This window comes from Lampris incognitus, chromosome 7, assembly GCF_029633865.1.
Source record: "Lampris incognitus isolate fLamInc1 chromosome 7, fLamInc1.hap2, whole genome shotgun sequence".
Classification (NCBI taxonomy): Eukaryota; Metazoa; Chordata; class Actinopteri; order Lampriformes; family Lampridae; genus Lampris; species Lampris incognitus.
The window spans coordinates 14150445-14173716 of record NC_079217.1 but is presented as its reverse complement, the minus strand read 5'-3'; the positions used below and the strand labels follow the sequence as shown (position 1 = coordinate 14173716).

Here is a 23272-nt window from a genome sequence, read left to right as displayed (position 1 = left end):
TGTAACATGCAAGGTACAACCGATTTGTGCTGCGGAGACATTGGTTTGGCTTCACTTTCACAGCTTTTATTTGAAAACGCAAAAGGAAAATATAAAGATATTTGCATGTATCTGAGTTGTAAGTCCTAATATCTGGATGTTGTACTGCGGACTGATAAACCTGTGTACCTTGTGGCAGTTTCCATGACTGTTAAAGGGAAACTCTGGCCTTTTTTTAACATGAGCCCTATTTTCCTATCGTCCTATCGAGCCGCGGGTAACAGAAACTTTTAAATTGGTTCAATATTTTGCAAACTTGCCTCAGCCGACTGCTGCTCACCAAGCTGTAATGTAATTCCTCGGAGCAATAGCGCTTGCCAAATAATGTCCGCAAAAAAAAGGCTCTTTTTTGGCACTAACAGGCTCGAAATATTTTGAGAAGTGTCTGCAAACACCTCCTGTTATGAAAGACAATCCCAGTACAGTCAGCCAGCGCTGTGATAGACCTTTCCTTGTATTTCCCATTTTATACTTTTCTTCAACTCTCTCACACTTCCACTGCTGTCTCTATAAGAATTCACTCTTCTTGGACTTACAGAGCCAGACTTCTGCTCCGGGTTAGACGTGGATCAATATCTAGATAACTTCATGATTGCTAAGGTTCTTTATACGCCTCTCATAACATTCTGAGCCTGTTAGTGCCAAAAAAAAAAACTCTTTTAGTGGATGTTATGTGACGAGTGCATTTGCCCCAAGGATTACATTGCAGCTTGCTGCATAGCCGTTGGCTGATGCAAGCTTACTTAATGCTGAGTTAACAATGTCACCGATTGCTCGGTTTAACTCATAATATTTCATAAGATAGGGGAAAATGAAATTGGGCTTAAGTTTAAAAAAATGGCAGAGTTTTCCTTTAAGACAGTTTGGCAGTATAGATGTAAAATATACTGCTTAATACACCAAATTTAATAACAAAGAAGCTTGTCAGTATACTCAAAAAAGACACCAGTCTAGATTATTAAATTGTTAACAAATTGATACGACCCAGAACCGTCGCATAGAGTGTGCGAAGTGTGCGATTGCACAGGGCCTCGCCCATCTAGCGCCTCACGCCTGGCCTGCAATCCTGCAGGTTTTTTATGTGTGTGTGTATATATATATATATATATATATGAAGATAGATGTAGGGGAAAAAAAACAACTTTTAATGCATAGCAGTACAAGCTTGTTTCGTGCATCACGCATTCATCAGCTGCCAATGTGATTCAACAAAGAACACACAGTCAATACTGAACAAAGTCAATACTGACTGTGTGTTCTTCTTTGTTGAATATTTGTTGAATATTGACAGCTGATGATTGCTTATGGCATGAAACAGGCTTATACTGTCTGTCTCATAAAGAATTTACTTGACTCACTGGATTTTATATATGTATATGTAAATATATATGTAAATATATATGTAAATATATATATATATATATATATATATATATATATATATATATATATATATATATATATATATATATATTGTGGCAGGATGAGGAATAACACAGGAGACAAAGGCGAGTTTGAACTTTATTCCTCAGCTCCAAACCAAACTGAAACAGGAACAACCTTGCACCAGAGAGCCCGGGAACGTAAACCACGCCCCCAGCTCATAGCCCTGCTGGGTGAGAGGCATAGCCCCTAGTGTCCGCCACAACATATATATATATATATATATATATATATATATATACACTACCGTTCAAAAGTTTGGGATCACCCAAACAATTTTGTGTTTTCCATGAAAAGTCACACTTATTCACCACCATATGTTGTGAAATGAATAGAAAATAGAGTCAAGACATTGACAAGGTTAGAAATAATGATTTGTATTTGAAATAAGATTTTTTTTACATCAAACTTTGCTTTCGTCAAAGAATCCTCCATTTGCAGCAATTACAGCATTGCAGACCTTTGGCATTCTAGCTGTTAATTTGTTGAGGTAATCTGGAGAAATTGCACCCCACGCTTCCAGAAGCAGCTCCCACAAGTTGGATTGGTTGGAGGGGCACTTCTTGCGTACCATACGGTCAAGCTGCTCCCACAACAGCTCAATGGGGTTCAGATCTGGTGACTGCGCTGGCCACTCCATTACCGATAGAATACCAGCTGCCTGCTTCTGCTCTAAATAGTTCTTGCGCAATTTGGAGGTGTGTTTAGGGTCATTGTCCTGTTGTAGGATGAAATTGGCTCCAATCAAGCGCTGTCCACTGGGTATGGCATGGCGTTGCAAAATGGAGTGATAGCCTACCTTATTCAGAATCCCTTTTACCCTGTACAAATCTCCCACCTTACCAGCACCAAAGCAACCCCAGACCATCACATTACCTCCACCATGCTTAACAGATGGCGTCAGGCATTCTTCCAGCATCTTTTCATTTGTTCTGCGTCTCACAAACGTTCTTCTTTGTGATCCAAACACCTCAAACTTGGATTCATCCGTCCACAACACTTTTTTCCAGTCTTCCTCTGTCCAATGTCTGTGTTCTTTTGCCCATCTTAATCTTTTTCTTTTATTGGTCAGTCTCAGATATGGCTTTTTCTTTGCCACTCTGCCCTGAAGCCCAGAATCCCGCAGCCGCCTCTTCACTGTAGATGTTGACACTGGTGTTTTGCGGGTACTATTTAATGAAGATGCCAGTTGGGGACCTGTGAGGCGTCTGTTTCTCAAACTAGAGACTCTAATGTACTTATCTTCTTGCTCAGTTGTGCAACGCGGCCTCCCACTTCTTTTTCTACTCTGGTTAGAGCCTGTTTGTGCTGTCCTCTGAAGGGAGTAGTACACACCGGTGTAGGAAATCTTCAATTTCTTAGCAATTTCTCACATGGAATAGCCTTCATTTCTAAGAACAAGAATAGACTGTCGAGTTTCAGATGAAAGTTCTCTTTTTCTGGCCATTTTGAGCGTTTAATTGACCCCACAAATGTGATGCTCCAGAAACTCAATCTGCTCAAAGGAAGGTCAGTTTTGTAGCTTCTGTAATGAGCTAAACTGTTTTCAGATGTGTGAACATGATTGCACAAGGGTTTTCTAATCATCAATTAGCCTTCTGAGCCAATGAGCAAACACATTGTACCATTAGAACACTGGAGTGATAGTTGCTTGAAATGGGCCTCTATACACCTATGTAGATATTGCACCAAAAACCAGACATTTGCAGCTAGAATAGTCATTTACCACATTAGCAATGTATAGAGTGTATTTCTTTAAAGTTAAGACTAGTTTAAAGTTATCTTCATTGAACAGTACAGTGCTTTTCCTTCAAAAATATGGACATTTCAATGTGATCCCAAACTTTTGAACGGTAGTGTATATATATGTAATATCCAGTTGAAGAATAGTTTAAAGGCTTTTTTCCTGTGTCCGTGTTGACATTCCGCTCCTCATTAGTTGAGCACTCACAACACCATTGACGGTTTCGGAAAAAAACATTATATATATATAGATATATATAGATAGATAGATGGATAGATAGATATGACTGTTCTTGACCCAGCATGTTTCTTAAATGAAAATCTTGTGTGTCAATTCCATTATGCATAGTCAAGGTCACATGAAAAAAATCTAACAAATTATTCAGGTTGTTTTTTTCCATTTTCGATATTGCGTCATTACATAGTGCGTGCTCCATCTATGTGTATGATCGAAACTCCACAAAAGACTATAGACCTGAAATATTGAATTATAACATACCGTCATACTTCAGCACGCCAAAATAAAGTGACAGCTGAGCTAACTTGATGATGTAAAGCCAGTAGTTTTACATTTGATTTTTTTTTTCCTTTGAACGACTATAATAGCAAAAAGTCATAGCTGAGATGATGTGCATGCTGGTGCTGCATTATTCTACTTGGTGAAAATGTATTGCACCAACATTACGCGTGCAAGTAGAATTAGATTATCTATGAGCATGTGACCGTGATTCATGCGCATGTCAACGAGCAGGGCCTCGCACGTCAAGTTCTCACAGGGCCTCGAACCCCCCGCGACGGTCCTGCACATTTTCAAGCCTGGAACCTCGCTGAATACTTTTGAGTTTTAGAGCCCCTCCAGCAAATCTTCTTTTTTTTGCATGCTCCCCTTTGTCATAGTTATGGACTAGTTAACCGTGAGTCTGTGAATTAGTGAATGAGCTCTTTTCCAGGTCCTTAAATTGCTCTGCATCTAGAAAATAATCATGAAAATCTGTCTACTTTGTAGGCTATGGTTTTTAACCCCTTTCCTTAAAAAAATCCTTTTCCAAAATCCACCTCAACCAATCTAGGCATTCATAAGAGAGCAATCTTCAAAAGGGAAAAGAGTCAACAGTGGCACTGAAGATAGGTCAAAGTGATTATTTTACACCCCTATGCATTTTTACATTGGACTGAGACAGGGTTGGATCTTGCGTCCCGTGGTTGGTATTGAAGCTTACGTAATGATTTAGCGGTCTAATGAAGAATGGGTTTAAGGCTTAGGTAGACCGTTAAAGAGAAAATTAAAGAGTAATAAAACCCAAGACCGTTTTAGTGAGTTTGCTGACATCTACAGGTAAACAAGACTAGGCCAAAACCTAGTCTATGGCTGGACCGTGTGTGGTCAATGTTCGAAACTGGCCAATTTGTTACGGGGGATAGTCAGTGGTAGTGTCTGTATCCACTACTACTTTTGGCTGCTCCCGTTAGGGGTCGCCACAGCGGATCATCCGTTTCGATCTCTTCCTGTCCTCTGCATCTTCCTCTGTCACGCCAGCCACCCGCATGTCCTCCCTCACCACATCCATAAAGCTCCTCTTTGGCCTTCCTCTTCCTTTCGTTTTTCTGAGAATGACTGTATTGAGTGTTTTGTCAGAGTGATTGTTATTTGGGGTGTTTTAACTGTGCGCTCTCCCTCATGTCTCTCGGTACATGGAGAGCTGTTTGCTCTCCTACTCTGCTCTATGCTGGACTGTTACAGTGCGTAACCAGACGTGGAAAGAGCAGCAACATACTCCGTTCTTAGCTTTTCAGTCCTGTGATGGCCTGGCGGCCTGTCCAGGGTGTCTCCCCGCCTGCCACCCAAAGACTGCTAGGATAGGCTCCAGCATCCCCGCGACCCTGAGAGCAAGATAAGCGGTTCAGATAATGGATGGATGGATGGATAGTATCCACCAGCTGCAATATGTCCCGTTCATTGGCGTGCGATAAATGTGGACTGAGCAAGAACCACTGCACCCATTCATTGTGAAAGAGCAACGGTCAATGGAGAAACTCCCACTTCCGTGTTTACCAGGGACAACCTGTCAAAGAATTATATCCATTTTCATCAAACAGAAACTCAATTTTACAATATTTCTCCGAAGATGAAGCGGAAAAATTGAGAACAAAATTCTTTTAAGTTTCCAGTTGCACCAAAAGAAAAGGAAGTGCACTTTAAAATTCTCAGTGTAATAGATCCTTCACAAGAATTCTTAAGACATTGATTTGGTTTAGACAGTAACAACTGCTCATTTTGCAATGAACACACTGAAACAACAGAACATGTATTTTCTGAGTGTCAATTTGCTGGTGCCATTTGGGAAGCTCTGCATTACTGGTTGTTTCCTAAACTTGGCAATTTCTCTGAACTAAAAAAGAGGATGTGATTTTTGGTAAGCTTGTGAAAGATGGAACACATTATTTGGCAATTAACACAATTATTATTCTTGGAAAGTTCTTTTTGCATAAGATCAGAGTCCTGAAAACGCAGCCCAACTTCCTCATATTTCATAGGGACTGTGTCATTATTTCTCATCACTGAGGTTAGTGGAGAAGAAGAATGCCATGGAACTCTGACTTGACAGAAGAACTTGAACTTGCAGAGAACCCATAGGACTCCCCTCCCTTTTATTAATGTATTTAATTCTACTTACTTTTTTCGTTTTCTTTACTTTTGTTTCCCCTCACTTTCTTTTGTTTTATGTGTGTTGTATGTAGAATTTAAACGTTTAAAAAAAAAAAAAAAAAAAAACGGACGTCGTTGGTTGGCCGACCACTCATGTAGGCCCAATTGTTTAACTCATTCACTCAGTCACTCTAAACCAAAAACCCGATTTGTCCCAACCTCAACTTAACCCTAACCTTAACCATGCTTACCTTGTGCCTGCGTAAACCAACAATAACAACATGGCACATGCATAGAACAACATGGCACACGCGTAGAACAACATGGCACATGCATAGAACAACATGGCACACGCGTAGAACAACATGGCACATGCATAGAACAACATGGCACACGCGTAGAACAACATGGCACATGCGTAGAACAACATGGCACACGCGTAGAATAACATGGCACACGCGTAGAACAACATGGCACACGCGTAGAACAACATGGTACATGCGTAAAACAACATGAGACACGAGTAGAACAATGTGGCACATGCATAGAACAACATGGCACACGCGTAGAACAACATGGCACACGCGTAGAACAACATGGCACACGCGTAGAACAACATGGTACATGCGTAGAACAACATGAGACATGCGTAGAACAACGTGGCACACGCACAGAACAAATTGGGCAGTTACAAAGGACATTCACATTTTTAGGGCCGGCCTGCTGGGGTCTGCTCCAGCCAAAAACATTTAAAGGTTAAAAACATAGCAGGTTGGTCTTGGTACTCTGTGATGTTAGCATAACAAGATAAACACAGCTGCAGCTAATGAAATTGATAATGGGTCTGTTTGATTTAGGTGTACCAGCACACCTCTGGTATATTGACAGACAGATAGATGGAGCCAGCACGATTAATTGTCAATAGTACTGTCAATGCAGGTTTTTTGGTACACCTACATCGAACAGCCCCCCTGGGGTTTAACATGCATTTTACCCAAGAAGAAAGAAAACGTTTTGATTTTATCCCTTAAATAGAGCGTGTGCGTGTGCATTTTTGTTGAATTTATCAGCAGGGCAATCAGTTTTACCACCCCAGGGAAATGCTAGAAAGTTTTCAGTGCATAAAGTCTGTGTAAAGGTTTGCCACCTCTTTAAGGTGCACCATTATAAAATGATGCAGTACTTCCTGAGAGATAACGCTAAAACAACAGTTGCGTACCACGGAAACCGAACGTAATTTAATCAAGTGAGAGATTAAAGTCTTGGAATGTTTTGGGATAGTTCAGTTCCTGAGATGTTAAGCAGAACACACTAGACTCTGGTGACTAGAGACTCACGGTAAACTGGGATTGCAGTCAGGATTTTAAATGAAACCTCCTGGGTATCGCTAATGTAATGATAAGCATGACCACCATTTTCAGCCCACTGAGCAACAGAGATAATGGCCTCTAAATCATGCTGCTGTTGCTAGGTATTCCCAAGGGACCTTTGTCATTTAGGCAATAATTTCATTAAGGAGAGAAGCGGAGATAGACCTCCCTCAGTTTTGGATTAAGGCGTTGAAGGCATGCTCTGTAAATGTCCTTCACAGCCACGAGGGCAATGTCAAGTATTTTTCTCAGTTTTGCAGAGCTGCACATCTTGGTAGCCAGTCAAACTGTGTAAAGCTTTTGCTCTGTTACCTCTGAGTCATCACTTAACATCCCTTGTGTTGTGTGTTGTTCCTTTGTTGTGGTGATTTACCTCGTTACGTAATGATGGATCTCAAGTTCATTCTGCCAAAATAATCAGTGACTAAGATGTCTGAAAATATTTATTGCTCTCTCCTTGTGCAATCAAGATATACTACAGTGTGGCAGTGACTAACATTTCTTCTTTCTTTTTTTTTTGTCTTGTAGATGTTCAGCAAGGTCACCAGTGGAGGGCCAGGTAAGGCTTCATTTTAATGTCTCTTTAATTTGTTCAATCGCAAACACGTTTACATTTGTACCTATTATCCAACTACACAGCTAAAAGGGCCTGTTCATGTAGCAAAGGGTGATTTTATACATCAGAATACGTTGCTCGGGGCGTCCGGGTAGCATAGCGGTCTATTCTGTTGCCTACCAACACGACGATCCCGGTTCGAATCCCCGTGTTACCTCCGGCTTGGTCGGGCGTCCCTACAGACACAATTGGCCGTGTCTGCAGGTGGGAAGCCGGATGTGGGTCTGTGTCCTGGTCGCTGCACTAGCGCCTCCTCTGGTTGATCAGGGCGCCTGTTCAGGGGGGGATAGCATGATCCTGCCATGCGCTACGTCCCCCTGGTGAAAAGAAGCGGCTGGCGACTCCACGGTTCGGCAGAGGGGGTGGAGCAGCGACCGGGACAGTATGGAAGAGTGGGGTAATTGGCCGGATACAATTGGGGAGAAAAAGGTGGAACCCCCCCCCCAAAAAAAATAAAAAAAAGTTACTCAAAAACAATTTTCATGTTATTTGCTGTGAGGAAACTTCAAATACATTTTAGTCATTTACTGTTTTCTGTGATATCTGTGGTTCATGTAAAAAATGCATCTCTAAACTGACATCGCTTTTAAAGAAACTGCTGATCTTAAAAACTGCTTCTCTGTGGACAGTCACCATCAGAGGCACACTGACTATAAAAATGTCTCATGTTTGTCTTTTATTCAATAAACAGAGCATATCATAACTAGGTCTTTGCCTTGGTGACCGCAGAGCTTGGTTTCCGGAGGAATCCTTCCACTCTCGGTGTGTAGTTACATGATCAGTGCTATGATAAATGCCCACTCTGTACTGAATTTCATGCAGTGCCACAGAAGTGTCCGGGTTAGCGTCAAGGCCTTCACGCAAGCTGATCCTGCAAGGGACCAGAGTGTTCTGGCTTACAGGGTGGCACCGGCATTACTCAGGCCTTAGACAATGTGAATGAGAAGGATGGCGACAGGTGTCAGTTGGTTCCCTCCCGGCCAGTGCCCAGAGAATTTCCAAGCATACAGTGTCTTATTTTAAAAGGCCTACTTTATATTGGTAACTTGGCGGGATGCAGTTAAAATTAGGAAGCATGCCAAATCATTGTTTCTGTTTTGCTGAGGGGAAATATTTGGCCTGGCGTGATTTGGCCCTTGGGGGCAGCTGCGGGATTTGGGTAGATGCCATTTTAGGCTCAGGTTGCACTCTTCCATGACCTCTGTTGTGCATGATGGTGCTGCACAAGTGGTCTGGTAAAGGGTCTGGAAAAATTCCGTCGCACCTTCATGCATTAGTCGACTAATGTGTGGTCTTGTAGCACGTATGAGACGATGAGATGGGAACAGTGTTTGATTGGTGGTCATTTGTAATTTTTGGAGATCCTGAGCGGGAGTGCGAACGGCAAAGGACGATAATTCCAACACTCATGTCAAAACACGTCAGTGCAATCATTAGATTCTTTAAAAGGCATGCGTCTCTATGGTTTTCCCAATCTGTGTTTATTTCTTAATGGCGCACAATATATTTTTAACGCCGTGGTTTTTGGGTATGCCATATTTTCTTTTAACTGAATATCTTGGCTCAAACGAAGCGGCCCAATGTCAGCGTCGCTGTCAATTTTATCTAGGCATCACCGAGTCACCATATGTTTTCGATTGAACGAGTCTAATATAACCCTGAGGATGATAACGCTGTGAAAAGGACAAAGCTGGCAGAGAGTCAGGGTCTTGAGGTACTATTCTCCCAGCTCGTATTTTACAGCTGGGCTAAGGAGACCTCATTTACGACCCCGTTATGAGGGGGCCAGATGGTCTATGGTATCGACCGTAACAGCAGCGTTCACCTTATTATGATGACATTGTCCAGTGGAGAAAAGCACATTCTTTGGAACCGGACCCCGAATAGCAAAGCTGGGGTGACTAAAACGCTTGGCGCTCCTTAGCGTGAATGCCTTGCAGTGGCTTTCCAGCGCTCTCATGTGCACAGGCGCACAGTCACACACATGCAGAGACAACCCACGTGCACACGCTAAGATGAATCACATGTCAGAGTTTGCATATGAGGTAAAATCACTTTAAAAAAAAAACAGTGTTTGGTGTATGTATGAGCAGGATCACAACCTGCGATGTCAGCTGTGATGCACATCGGTGCATGCACATTACATTTTGTAAGCTCACACTTTCTGAATAATAAGTCAAGTTTATTTATATAGCACATTTAAAACAACCATAGTTGAACCTAAGTGCTGCACAAGTTTGAAATACAATATAAAATAAGTGACACAAATAGGGTATATAGTGTGTCTTTTTTTTTAAATATTTCCGCATACATATTTATATTTGCAGCTTGTAATTTACAATATGATACCATCTAAATCTTTGCAGGTTTGTGAGTAGATTTGGTGTCCGCTTAGACCAGAAATGAAACTATGACAGTTGTCCTAATGATTCTAATTATGTTAATTTAATCATGTAATGTATTAATTATTAATGGGAAGTCTAAACCAGCAATATGTAGTGGATATTGTCGTTGAAAGACATTTATGCATCAAGGTAATGACGTGTTTGCTGGGTCAAGTTTAATAATCTGCTTAGCCTACAAATAAATTTGAGCTCATAATCCAGTGTTCTGTGTGCACTGTTTCCAGGTTTTATGTTCAGCTTGTTGATTCTTCTCCCCTACGACCACTTGTTTTATTTAGCATTAGCTTAGATTGATTATAAACACCTCGCCATGGGGAACGAGAAAAGCTCCTAAAATAGTTTAGGGACTTTCAAACACTCGGTATTTGTGACTTTGTTATCTCAATAAGGAATTCACGGAAAAGCGCTTGTCCCTTTGCCCCGCTTGATTTTTTTTTCGTTTTCAGTTGTTAGTTTTTCAACAAAAGCTAAAAGCTCAGCGTCCTATCCTGCAGCCCCATACGGACACGCTCAGGGAAAATTTGGTATGTCTGGGAAAAAAAAATCCCTATCCTCCCTCTCATGTGTTTATTTTTTGAGAACATCCCGTCATGTTTTAGAGCAGTCTTCTCTAAATGTGGGTTAGTCTCAGACGACATGATGTGTATGGATGTCTGTTCCCTACGTCCCTGATGGTGGTGTGGAAATGAATGGCTTCCTCTGGTGAGGGGAGGCAGAAATGTTCATCTTCATAAAACCTGCCGCCATAAATGACATCAATCAAAGGTCTAATGAGACTGTGGTGATGCTGCAGTGTTGAACGGTCCATAGTAAACCAGTAGTCAGGGCCCTGTCAGATATACAGACAGAGGAATAGGACCCCATTTATCTGTCTGGGCTGCTAATACGCAAAAATACACTTGTTTGGTCATTATTCAGTCTACTTTGTTAGGACTGATGTGCTCACAGATATGTTTAAAATGAATGGGTTATAAAAAAATAATGAATGGGTTATGTTTTTATATAGGGCTGGGCAATAATTACATCGGGCTGAAATTCGGGTAGTGTCATAATGCGATACACAATTTTATTTTGTCTAAATTCATATTAACAAGAATCTATTGCCTAAAATTTCTCACAAAATGAGGTCTGAAATATTTAAGTGTGTATAATTTGAAAACAAGTAAACATTTACATGACCGAACAGTTCAGTGTTGTGTATGTAAGTGGATGTTGTGATGTATACTGCTCAAAAAAATAAAGGGAACACCTAAAAACACAATATAGACCTCGATGAATGAAATATTTCAGCTGAAAATCTTTATTTATTAGACAGAGGAATGTGTTTAGAGCAAAATAACCTAAGAATGATCAATGGAAATCAAAATCATTAGCCCATTAAGGTCTGGATTCAGAATCATACTCAAAATCAAAGTGGAAAATGAGAACATAGGCTGATCCAACTTCTGTGGAAATTCTTCAAGACGATTCAAAATGAGGCTCAGTAGTGTGTGTGGCCTCCACGTGCCTGTATGCACTCCCTACAACGTCTGGGCATGCTCCTGATGAGACGATGGATGGTCTCCTGAGGGATCTCCTCCCAGACCTGGATCAGGGCATCGGTCAACTCCTGGACAGTCTGTGGTGCGACATCGCGTTGGCGGATGGTACGAGACATGATGTCCCAGAGGTGCTCGATTGGATTCAGGTCTGGGGAACGTGCAGGCCAGTCCATAGCATCAATGCCCTCGACATACAGGAACTGCTGACACACTCTGGCCACATGAGGACGAGCATTGTCATGCATGAGCAGGAACCCAGGGCCCACTGCACCAGCATATGGTCTGACAATGGGTCTGAGGATCTCATCCCGGTACCTAATGGCAGTCATGGTACCTCTGGCTAGCACGTAGAGGTCTGTGCAGCCCTCCAAGGATATGCCTCCCCAGACCATCACTGACCCACCGCCAAACCGGTCATGCTGGAGGATGTTGCAGGCAGCAGAACGTTCTCCACAGCATCTCCAGACTCTCTCACGTCTGTCACATGTGTTCAGTGTGAACCTGCTCTCATCTGTGAAGAGCACAGGGCGCCAATGGCGAATCTGCCAACCAAGATGTTCTCTGGCAAAGGTCAATCGGGCTGCACGGTGTTGGGCTGTGAGCACAGGCCCCAATTGTGGACGTCGGGCCCTCATACCATCCTCATGCATTCTGATTCTCACTGTTTGAGCAGAAACCTGCACATTAGTGGCCTGTTGAAGGTCGTTTTGTAGGGCTCCGGCAGTGCTCCTCCTGTTTCTCCTTGCACAAAGGACCAGATAGTGGTCCTGCTGTGGGTTTGTTGTCCTCCTGCGGCCCCCTCCACGTCTCCTGGTGTACTGGCCTGTCTCCTGGTACCTCCTCCATGCTCTGGACACTGTGCTGGGAGACAGATCAAATCTTCTTGCCACAGCACGCATTGATGTGCCATCCTGGATGAGCTGCACTACCTGAGCAACTTCTGTAGGTTGCAGATACCGCCTCATGCCACCTCTAGTGTTGAGGGCACTAGCAAAATGAAAAACTAACCAAAGATCGGCCAGAAAAGATGAGGACAGGCAAATGGTCTGTGGCCACCACCTGCAAATCCATTCCTGTTATAGGGGTTGTCTTGCAAATTGTCTAATTTCCACCTGGTGGAAATTAGACAATTTACCAAAAGGTGAAATTGATTCACAAATCAGTGTTGCTTCTTAACTGGACAGGTTGATATCTCAAAAGTGTGATTGACTTGGAGCTACATTGCATTGCTTATGTGTTCCCTTTATTTTTTTGAGCAGTGTAGTATGTCAGTATCAAAATTATTTCAGATCATTGAGAGAGAGAGACAGACAGACAGAGAGTGCAAGAGAGAGACTGAGAGAGAGAGAGAAAGAGAGACAGACAGACAGACAGACAGATGGAGAGAGAGAGAGAGAGAGAGAGACATACAGACAGACAGACATAGAGAGAGAAAGTGAGAGAGAGCGACTGACAGACAGACAGACAGAGAGATAGAGAGAGACCTTTTTTTGACCTTTAACCAAGTCTTTAATAGTCCAATTTTCCATTCACTTTAAAATAACAGGAGTATTAACACAGATATTCATATACATATTGAACAACAATCCCCATACGCAGCAAAAACAAAAGATGTAGACCTCCCCCTTTTCAGAAATGAAGAAGCAGTTGGTTTTTACAGTGCACAGAACATCTCCATGTCCCCAAACAGAAACAAATTCTTCCAAGTCTGAAATCATTCTGAAAAACGTGAACTCAATTTTCAGCCGAGCAGCCACTAGAACCCTGAACATGAGTGTAGCATCTGTGGACCCGGTGCCTTTCATTTTGTTTCTTCTGCTAAGCCAAACGCTCCTTTTTGCCTGACTGATCAGAAAATTAACCAAGGTGACACGTCTGTAATGTGCTGCCATGGAGCTGGGACCAAAGACAAACAGGCTGTCTTTGAAAACCTCTCCTGAGAGAGAGAGAGAGAAAGGGGGACGGGGGTTACAGCATCTCACCAGAGACCAGGAGTTATGTTGAACGGATGTGTCCTCAAACGGTCACATTCCTTCATATGACGGACATCACCTGTCCAAATCCGCGTCTGGGGGTGACTATGATAACATGACACAGTTGAGGCTTAAACAGCCCTCTGGCCTGGTTCTGTCAGGCCACGACCGTCCACTTTGTTGCCTTTCAATTAGACAGTAGCAGTGTTGTAGTCGAGTCACTAAACCTCGAGTCCGAGTCGAGTCTCGAGTCCCCAGTGTTCAAGTCCAAGTCCCCAAAGAAGAATCCGAGTCAAGTCCCCATTACCTGAGTCTGAGTCATCAAGGTTGAGTCTGAGTCGAGTTCTAAGATGGGCTCCAGTGCTCCACTCTGGCACCATAACAAAGCTATTGATCACCACATTCCATTAGAATGTGGTGATCAGTGTTATGGTATTAATATAGCTATATGCCACATTATTAGGGCCTATTACAAAAAACTAACAAAAAAAGTCTTTATCAATTAACAAGTCCGAGTCCTCATCTCCAACTTTCGAGTCCAAATGCAGTCAATGCTCGAGTCCGACTCCGAGTCATCGGTGCTCAAGTCCAAGTTGAGTCACGAGTCCTGAAAATCAGAACTCGAGTCTGAGTTCTGGACTCGAGTACTACAACACTGGACAGTAGGCATTTAAAGTAACCCTCTCTCCGAATAAATGCGCTAGTCTGCTTTCGCTGTAGAAATCTCCCACCAGTGTTTATAAGAAAAACGAAGCGGAAACTCTGAATCCCTGGGAAACCCTCTTCCTTTTAGTGGTGCCCTATGGCCCTCTCACAAAGGTGCGAATGACTTCTTGGGAAGCGCTCCAGAGGAAACGAGAAGGGAGGGTATAGGGAGAAGTTTTGTTTGGAGAACTTTTTAAGGGGCCGCCGGTTTTTTATCGGCGTTTGTGTTAAAGGTCACCTGGAGACACCCTGCTGGTCTTACTGGTTCCCATTGCGGGGCCACTCCCATCCAACCCTCAGGTTTTCCCATTGAGAGTCATGGCAGTGGCAGCAACATTGACTATGTGGCGTCAATGTGAACGGTACTGTAAACGAAATACATATAGATAGACAAACAAAATGAGTTGTCGTGAACTTTATTTTTTGTGTGTAAGTGGGTTTTGTAATGACATTAGTTGTTTGTTTCAAGTGATAAAATCAATCTGCCAAATAATGTGTGTATTAGATAGTGTCGGTGTCACATAAAAAAACCCCAAAAATGTTAAAAAGGCTCTGATGATTTTGAATTATTGCGGCCGAACATTTTCCCATGACTCCCACAACACGGGATCAGTCAGTGTGCACATTCATCTTTTTTCTATGAAATGCCTCCTTTGTGGGACCTGTAAGCAACAGTCCTGTATACTGTAAATCACAGGCCCCGTTACAGAAGACCCGCCAGTGGATATCATACAATGCCCAAGGCTGTGAGTGCGTTTCAGCAGGACTGTCTTCTTTTTCCTCTCTTTTTCTTCGTCTGCTGTGTGTGTGTGTGTGTGTGTGTGTATCTGTATCTGTATCTCCGGCGCTGTTCAGCTGTTCTCCCAGGCCCAGGCCCCCATCTCACCCCAGGTCGCTGTCTCCCAGTGGATGCTGCCCGTGACCCCAGACAGCTGCAGTCTCTCTCTGCGCTGTCTGTGTCTCTGGAGGCCCGTCTCAGGCTGTCAGACACCGTGGTCCTTACACAACACACATATCACGCGGCCCCCGTGCCATTGCACGAGGAAATAGCCCGCATCATTGTAATCAGAGCGCATACAACAAAGGACGGGGGGGGGCGAAGGGTTATATTAATATCAGATGTTGCTTTGGATGTGCTATGAGCTATGAAAATGGATATTTGGTCTGTTTTGTTACCCGGCCCTTCTGTGATTCTTACCTCACTGTTGTTTTCATGATGCATTTGTTTTCTGATGTCAGCATTAGATCTGGTTGCCTACCGACACAGGTTGCCTACGAACACGAGGATCGCCGGTTCGAATCCCCGTCTTACCTCCGGCTTGGTCGGGTGTCCCTACAGACACAGTTGGCTGTGTCTGCGGGTGGGAAGCCGGACGCGGGTATGTATCCTGGTCGCTGCACGAGCGCCTCCTCTGGTCGGTCAGGGCACCTGTTGAGGGGGGGCTGGAGAACTGGGAGGAATAGCGTGATCCTCCAATGCGCTACGTCCCCCTGGCAAAACTCCTCACTGTCAGGTGAAAAGAAGCGGCTGGCGACTCCACGTGTATCGGAGGAGGCACGTGGTAGTCTGTGGCCCTCCCTGGATCGGCAGGGGAGGTGGAGCAGCGACCGAGGTGGCTTGGAAGAGGGGGATAATTGTCCTGATAAGACTTCCAAAGTGATGGGATGAGGTGTGTCAAAGATTCAGAGTATAATGGCCTGACTGCATTAATGGACGATGGCGACCAGCGACCTCCTCCTGAAGGGGAAGGCATGAGCAAGGCATCACGGTAGTATATCAGTGGGCGAGAGAAGCTGGGTTTGAGGTCAGATGTCTGAATGAATCGTTCTTACAGTCGTGCCCAGAGAGTTGTGCGTTGTATCTTCGAGGCGGTCATGTCGTTGGGAGGCGAGGGCAATGGCTCAGATTTTCCACCGCTATATTTGAGTATGACCAAGCATTTTCATCTTCTCTGTGACTATTTAAAGACAGCGTGCAGGGTCTCCGCTTGAGGCCCGCCTCAGTCTGCAGCACGAACAAAAAAAAACAAAAAACAAACACTTTTTTTAAATTTAAATCATACCGTTATTTTCACTCCCCTCCTAGCCATTGGCTAACAGGTGCCAGATCCATGACATCATGTGTTAAATTTATAAGCGGGTCATCATTTTGTAGATCCATTTTAGACTGTTAAGGGCACTGCTGGCATGCCTAGTGCATGAAAAATTCCACACGTGGAAAGATGGAAAATGACTTGTGGTTTCCTGAGTGCAGGGGCCAAACTCGGCTGTTTGACTGAAAGGAGACGAAGAAGAAGAAGAAGAAGAAAAAAGAAGAAGAAGGCCTGGTAGTATTTCTAGACTTTCCTCTGTATATACAGTAATTTGTCAAGGTTGTGAAAACATTTGAGAAACTAAAGCTTTCCACGTTTTTCACTGCGATTTCAACATTTTCATTGCAATTATCTCAGCCGTCTAAAATAGACCAGGACATAATGCTAGTTATTAGTCCCTCGAAGGGACTTGGATTCGGTGAGGTCATCGTCAGCGTCTGGCAACCCTCATCATGCGTGGGGTTGGATTTATCGCCTGGCCTGGATTTTTCTCATTCGATTGTGCGACAGTGCGTCGTTTGTGGATGTAGCCGTTTACACCGAAGTTATATTGTGTAATTATATTGTGTGCCAGCTTTATGTGCCGTTTTCAACAAGGAGACATTTTTTTATTGTTCAGAGTCCCTATTACATCCATGCCACCTTTTGGAAAAGAGGCCGCCTATAAACCCTTTGAGGAACAACTTCCACGGGACGAGTGAAGTGAAAGTCTTAAAAGACTGGTGGGAGTGTGTGTGTGTGTGTGTGTGTACACAGTTGTGTAGGTGTGTTGTAGGAATTCAGGTCTGGGTTTTGTAAACTCGGCGGCGGGAGCTGTGGGCAGCCTTGTCAGGAGACAGGCTGGTCACAGGACTGCAGGCGCTGTTTGTATGCGTGAAGCGACACAAAAGGCTAGCAGGTTGGTCTGGTGCTCAGCTGCCAGCTGAGAACAGAGGCCGAGACAAGATTAAGTGTAAGGAGTAATGAGCAGGCCGGGGGGGGGGAGGGGTAGGAAGGGCCACACCACTTCAAGCACTGGCACCGGCTTCTACCTAATCGGTAAACAGGCTAACCTCCCTTTATCTAATTTTATGTGCATGTGCGTTTGGGTGAGTGGTTGTGTGAGTGTTAGTGTGTGTGTGTGTGTGTACACCAGGTTTTTTTTGTTACCCTAACGGGGACCAAATGTCCCCATCAGGATGCAAAAACCTGAAACCACCTACCTTGTGAGGACTTTTTATGGGTCCCCATGAGGAAAAGGGTTTATTTTAGGGTTAGGACTTGGGTTTAGGGTTAAGGTTAGAATTAGGATTAGGTTAAGGTTAGGGTAATGGTTAAGGTTAGGCATGTAGTTATGATGGTTAAGATTAGAGTTACGGGCTTGGGAATGAATATAGTCAATGAGGGGCCTCACAAGTATAGGGTGTCACGATGTGTGTATGTGTCTGCGCGTGTGTTTGTTAGGGCTGGGTGATATGGACAAAATCAAATATCGTGATATTTTTGGACCAAATACCTCGATATCGATATTGTGACGATATTGTGGGGATGACTATTGGCACTTTCACAAAACATTTTTGATAAATAATCATCAGTTATGCTTATATAATAACTAAGTGGATCAATGCAAATTATACCAGACTTTTCTAACTGTTCTTTTTTGGGGGGGGGGGGTTTCCCCCTTTTTTCTCCCCGATTGTACTTGGCCAATTACCCCACTCTTCTGAGCCATCCCGGTCGCTGCTCCACCCCCTCTGCCGGTCCGGGGAGGGCTGCAGACTACCACATGCCTCCTCCGATACACGTGGAGTCGCCAGCCGCTTCTTTTCACCTGACAGTGAGGAGTCTCACCAGGAGGCTGTTGCGTGTGGGAGGATCATGCTATTCCCCCCAGTCTCCCCCCCGAACATTCGCCCCGACCTACCAGAGAAGGCGCTAGTGCAGCAACCAGGATACATACCCACATCCGGCTTCCCACCCACAGACACGGCCAATTGTGTCTGTAGGGACGCCCGACCAAGCCGGAGGTAGCACAGGGATTCGAACCGACAATCCCCCCGTGTTGGTAGGCAATGGAATAGACCGCTAAGCTACCTGGACGCCCCGACTGTTCTAGCTGTTCTAGGTTTAAAAAATTCCATCACTTTACTGTAATGCAGCCTAAAACCAGGAAAAGACAATCTACTACTACTACTACTTTTGGCTGCTCCCGTTAGGGGTCGCCACAGCGGATCATCCGTTTCCATTTCTTCCTGTCCTCTGCATCTTCCTCTGTCACACCAGCCACCTGCATGTCCTCTCTCACCACATCCATAAACCTCCTCTTTGGCCTTCCTCTTTTCCTCTTCCCTGGCAGCTCCATATTCAGCATCCTTCTCCCAATATACCCAGCATCTCTCTTCCACACATGTCCAAACCATCTCAATCTTGCCTCTCTTGCTTTGTCTCCAAACCATCCAAGCTGAGTGGTCCCTATAATATACTCGTTCCTAATCCTGTCCTTCTTCATCACTCCCAATGAAAATCTTAGCATCTTCAACTCTGCCACCTCCAGCTCCACCTCCTGTCTTTTCATCAGTGCCACCATCTCCAAACCATACAACATAGCTGGTCTCACTACCATCTTGTAAACCTTCCCTTTAAAAGACAATACTTATGCCATGTAATGATCTTACGATATCCCAAATCCCAGACAATATCTAGTGTCATAAAACCATATTGATAAATTATCGATATAATAATGCCCAGCCCTACTGTGCGTGTGTGTGTGTGTGTGTGTGTGTGTGTGTGTGTGTGTGTGTGTGTGTGTGTGTGTGTGTGTGTGTGTGTGTGTGTGTGTGTGTGTGTGTACATGTGCACTCCCATCTGTGCCTATCATTGTGGGTTGTGGGCATTCCACCAAGGGTAATATTAAACAATACTATGTGTCTGTCCTTGTGTAAACATTTGTTGAGTCTCACGGTCCACTCTGTGATCCCCTTGTGTTCATGCACACATACACACTGTGTTGTTTTTTTTTGTTTTTTTTTTCTCCTACATTCAACCGAAGAACATTTCTGCGGGGTCAGTTTTGATACAGCAACCGCATTGGCTCTCTCGGTGGCCTCCCATCTTTCCCATGTAAACCGCAGAGGCTCCAGATGTTGCAGGGAGGCAGGGCGTTTGTGCTTCCAGACGGCCTGCTTGGTGCCAGCAGCCCTCGCCTCCCCATCCTTTGGTTGGCTGAGTCTGGGTGAGGGCTCTCACACGTACACTGTGTGCTCCTGCGCTGAAGCAAAACCGTGTGGTAACATGCTGCTGGAGATTTACACTGGCCTCTATTTACACCTGGACCCAGATAAATGGAGGACAAAAAGAAGAAAAAGCACACCACACCAAACAGCACACCACTCCAATAAAAAGAGGCTGTGTCCTCGGGCACTGTACCGGTGGAGCTTTCTTTTGTGGTTTTTAGAACTGATTAAACAATTTGGCCCGATTATCAAAGCGCAATAGAAGAAAAGGAGAGGGAGCAGACATCCTGCTCGCTGGCGTTTAAACTCCGCGGCCCGGTGGGGTTTGGATGTGCTTCAGTTTTAACGTCTGTACCGTGCCTCGGCTGATAATTTGAAAGTTACCGCTGATCATTTGGACATGGGTAGATCAGCTTTATCCAGAACAGCCTGCACACTTCATTTATTTTCTCTTTTTGAATGTCGTTGATGAACAAGATCAGGATAAGTGGTCCTAAAGCTGTAAAATGAATGTATTTCTGATTGTTGTGTGTTTTATAAAAGCAGTATAAAACGAATGAATCCAAATTTGTGAAAGTATTTTTTTTCAATTTTTGTTGTTGTTGCATATTTGGCTTCACCTTTTACATTTAACACATGGCTGTTGATGATGTAGGTGACACAGACCGTGTCAGAACACCTTCAGCTATCAGTTGCATGTCTTTGTGTGTGTATTTGTGTGTGTGTGTGTGTGTGTGTGTGTGTGTGTGTGTGTGTGTGTGTGTGTGTGTGTGTGTGTGTGTGTGTGTGTGTGTGTGTGTGTGTGTGTGTGTGTGTGTGTGTGTGTGTGCGTGTGTGCGTGTGTGTGCGGGCATGCAAGTGTGTGCATACGTGTGTGTGCGTGCATATGTGTGCGCATGTCTGCATGCATGTGTGTGCATACGTGTGTGTGTGTACCATGTTTTTCTATCCTAATGGGGACATTTGGTCCCCATTGGGATAGAAAAACCAGAAGCCACCTACCTTGTGGGACCATTTTATGGGGCCCCACAAGTAAAAGGATCTATTTTAGGGTTAGGACTTGGTTTTAGGGTTAAGGTTAGAATTAGGGTTAGGGTTAGGCATGTAGTTTGCGTGGTTAAGGTTAGGGCTAAGGACTAGTCAATGGTGGGCCCCACAAGTATAGATTTGTGAGTATGTGTGTGTGTGCGTGTACGTGTGCATGGATGGTGTGTGTGCACGTGTGGGTGCTTTGCAAGTATGCAGGTGTTCACATGCATGTATAATTGAACATTTTTTTTTGGACAGAAACACAGAGGGACAGAGGAGTAGAAAGAGAGAAAGGGGGGCCCCTCTGCAGAGACAGAAGTGAGTCGGCCCCAGATAGCGCCCTACACTGTCAAGTCACGGTATGAAGTGCTGGTTTTACTTCTAAGCACCACTTATTCTTTCGTTGTTGGTTGTTTGTCAGGGAGAGAAGTCTGTTCATAACTGTTGTTCCCTTTTGTGTAGACGTTCATGAGTTTAAAGGTCATTGTAGCATGTAGTCGATTTAACATCCGGTCCCCATTTAGCTGTGCATGGTTGTGTAGGTTATCCCGTGGAGGGTTGCATGTAAACATAACACACACAAAGACCGGCTCCGTTTGGTGTGTTGCTGTGAGGGCACTTCGGCACACATTCGGAGCGGGAGCAGATATCCATCTAACGTGCCAAATGGTGCAGCCGGCAAGGTAGTCGTGTTAGCCCCGCGCTCTTATTTTCCCCAGTGAAAAAGTCCCGAAAGAAAATGAGACAAAGCTGAACTTGCTTGACAATGACATTAAAAAAAATAACAAATAAAAAAATAAATCCCTCGACCATGTGGTAGACATTTCACATCTCCCACATCCGCCTCCTAATTGATTTCTGTGTTAGTGCCTATGTGTGCATGTTGGTGTATGTGTTTGTGTCAGTGTCTGTGTTGGTGTGTGAAAAAGAGGGGAGAAAGAGAGAGAAATAGAGGGAAAAAAGAGAGCGGGTTCAAGGGAATAAAGTGCTTCTGTGATTAAACCCGTATTGCTTTAATAGAAACCAGGTGTTCGGGACCGTAAATGTTTTCCCATGGTTTTTTTTTTTTTTATAGGCGATGGAGTCTTTAAAGGATTCGAACTTGACAGCATTTCATGCTTTGTCATTCTCCTCTTTTTCAACAGCGAAACAATAGTCATGTACGCTTGTCACGGCCGCTTTACGTTGTCCGGGCCTCTTTCTGCACCCTCCAGGTCTGCTCAGCTCTCCTGCAAGGGTTTGATGGTCGTGAAGCGGTTTGAAACCGGGTTTTGTGCCTCTGCCCCGCTCAGTGCCGTTGCAGAGAATGTCAAGGTATGTTATGTAACAAACACTGCCGCGGCAGGAAGACGTGGGCGAGGATCACAGCGTTTATCCGGAGGGCGAGCCGTCGTTGGAAATCTGCACGTTTAACGCGTCGTCGGCGTCTCCATTTGGAAAACACAAGTGTCGGCTTGACCTAATTGGTCGTCGGCGGGGAAGAGGAACGTTTCCGTGGAGAACGGCCTCCACGCTGAGAAGGAAACCATGGCTTTACGGCTGTCCTTAAAGCAAACAGAATTAGTGGCCACTTTAATGGATTGGGACTGGACTCCCTCTGCAGAGAACAGCTCCTCCTTCCCAAACCCCATAATCTAAACCCAGATACACACCACATGTGTGGCTGCTCTGGAAAAATGAACTCAGTTTGGGAATATATGGTCAGGAAATTTATAGCACATGCCTAGGACGAGCCTTAAGGGGCCGGGGGGAGAGCTCTCCGAGCCTTGTTTCCATTAGGCTGGGAAGAGCAATCTCCCAGACTATTCCAGGAGCCTGGTGTAGGACCTCCCGGCCAACAGCGTGACCCAATAGCAAAGAAGAGCTGAGTTTCCTCACATCTGGGATTTTCCCACTGCAGCTATGGGGCAGCATTCCTCATCAGCCACCGGACATAGGCAACACACACACACACACACACACACGCACACACACAGTCGGGAATCGGGATGGCAAGTATCATAGATGCGTGTGTGTGCGCAAGCAAAGGGGAATGAGTCAGTGCACACATGCTAAAATGCTTGTGTGTGTGTTTGTGTGTCCGTGTGTGTGTGTGCTCACTTGGGTGAGTGTGCATCTCTGTATGCGGTGAGTGTGCATCTCTGTATGCAGTGAGTGCGTCAATGTGCGAGTGCGCAAGTGTGTTAAAGCCCCCGTGTGTGTGTGTGTGTGTGCTTATGAGCATGTGCATGTGTTGTGTGCGTTTGAAATGGAGACAGACAAAGGAAGGAGAGGACAGAAACTCTGAACTGTCTCTGAAATCGTGCCAGTTTTTAAGGGAAATGAGAAAATGAGCGCTTTCTGAAGTGGCCTGGCCAAAACAAACAAGTGAGTGAGTCAGTGGAGGGAAAACATTCTCTGAGTCGCAGTCCAACCGCCGTGATGGTCTTCAACCAAGGCGACGGCAATCCTCATTG

General features: G+C 44.4%; 1 protein-coding gene across 1 annotated transcript in view; it reads left to right on the top strand.

The window, feature by feature from the left end:
* The window catches only part of stard13b (StAR-related lipid transfer (START) domain containing 13b), an 84253-nt gene that overhangs the window by 14418 nt on the left and 46563 nt on the right, over positions 1–23272 (top strand). Inside the window, exon 5 of the mRNA XM_056283782.1 lies at positions 7771–7801. Coding sequence (XP_056139757.1) covers positions 7771–7801 — 31 coding nt within the window. The remainder of the gene's footprint in view (positions 1–7770; positions 7802–23272) is intronic.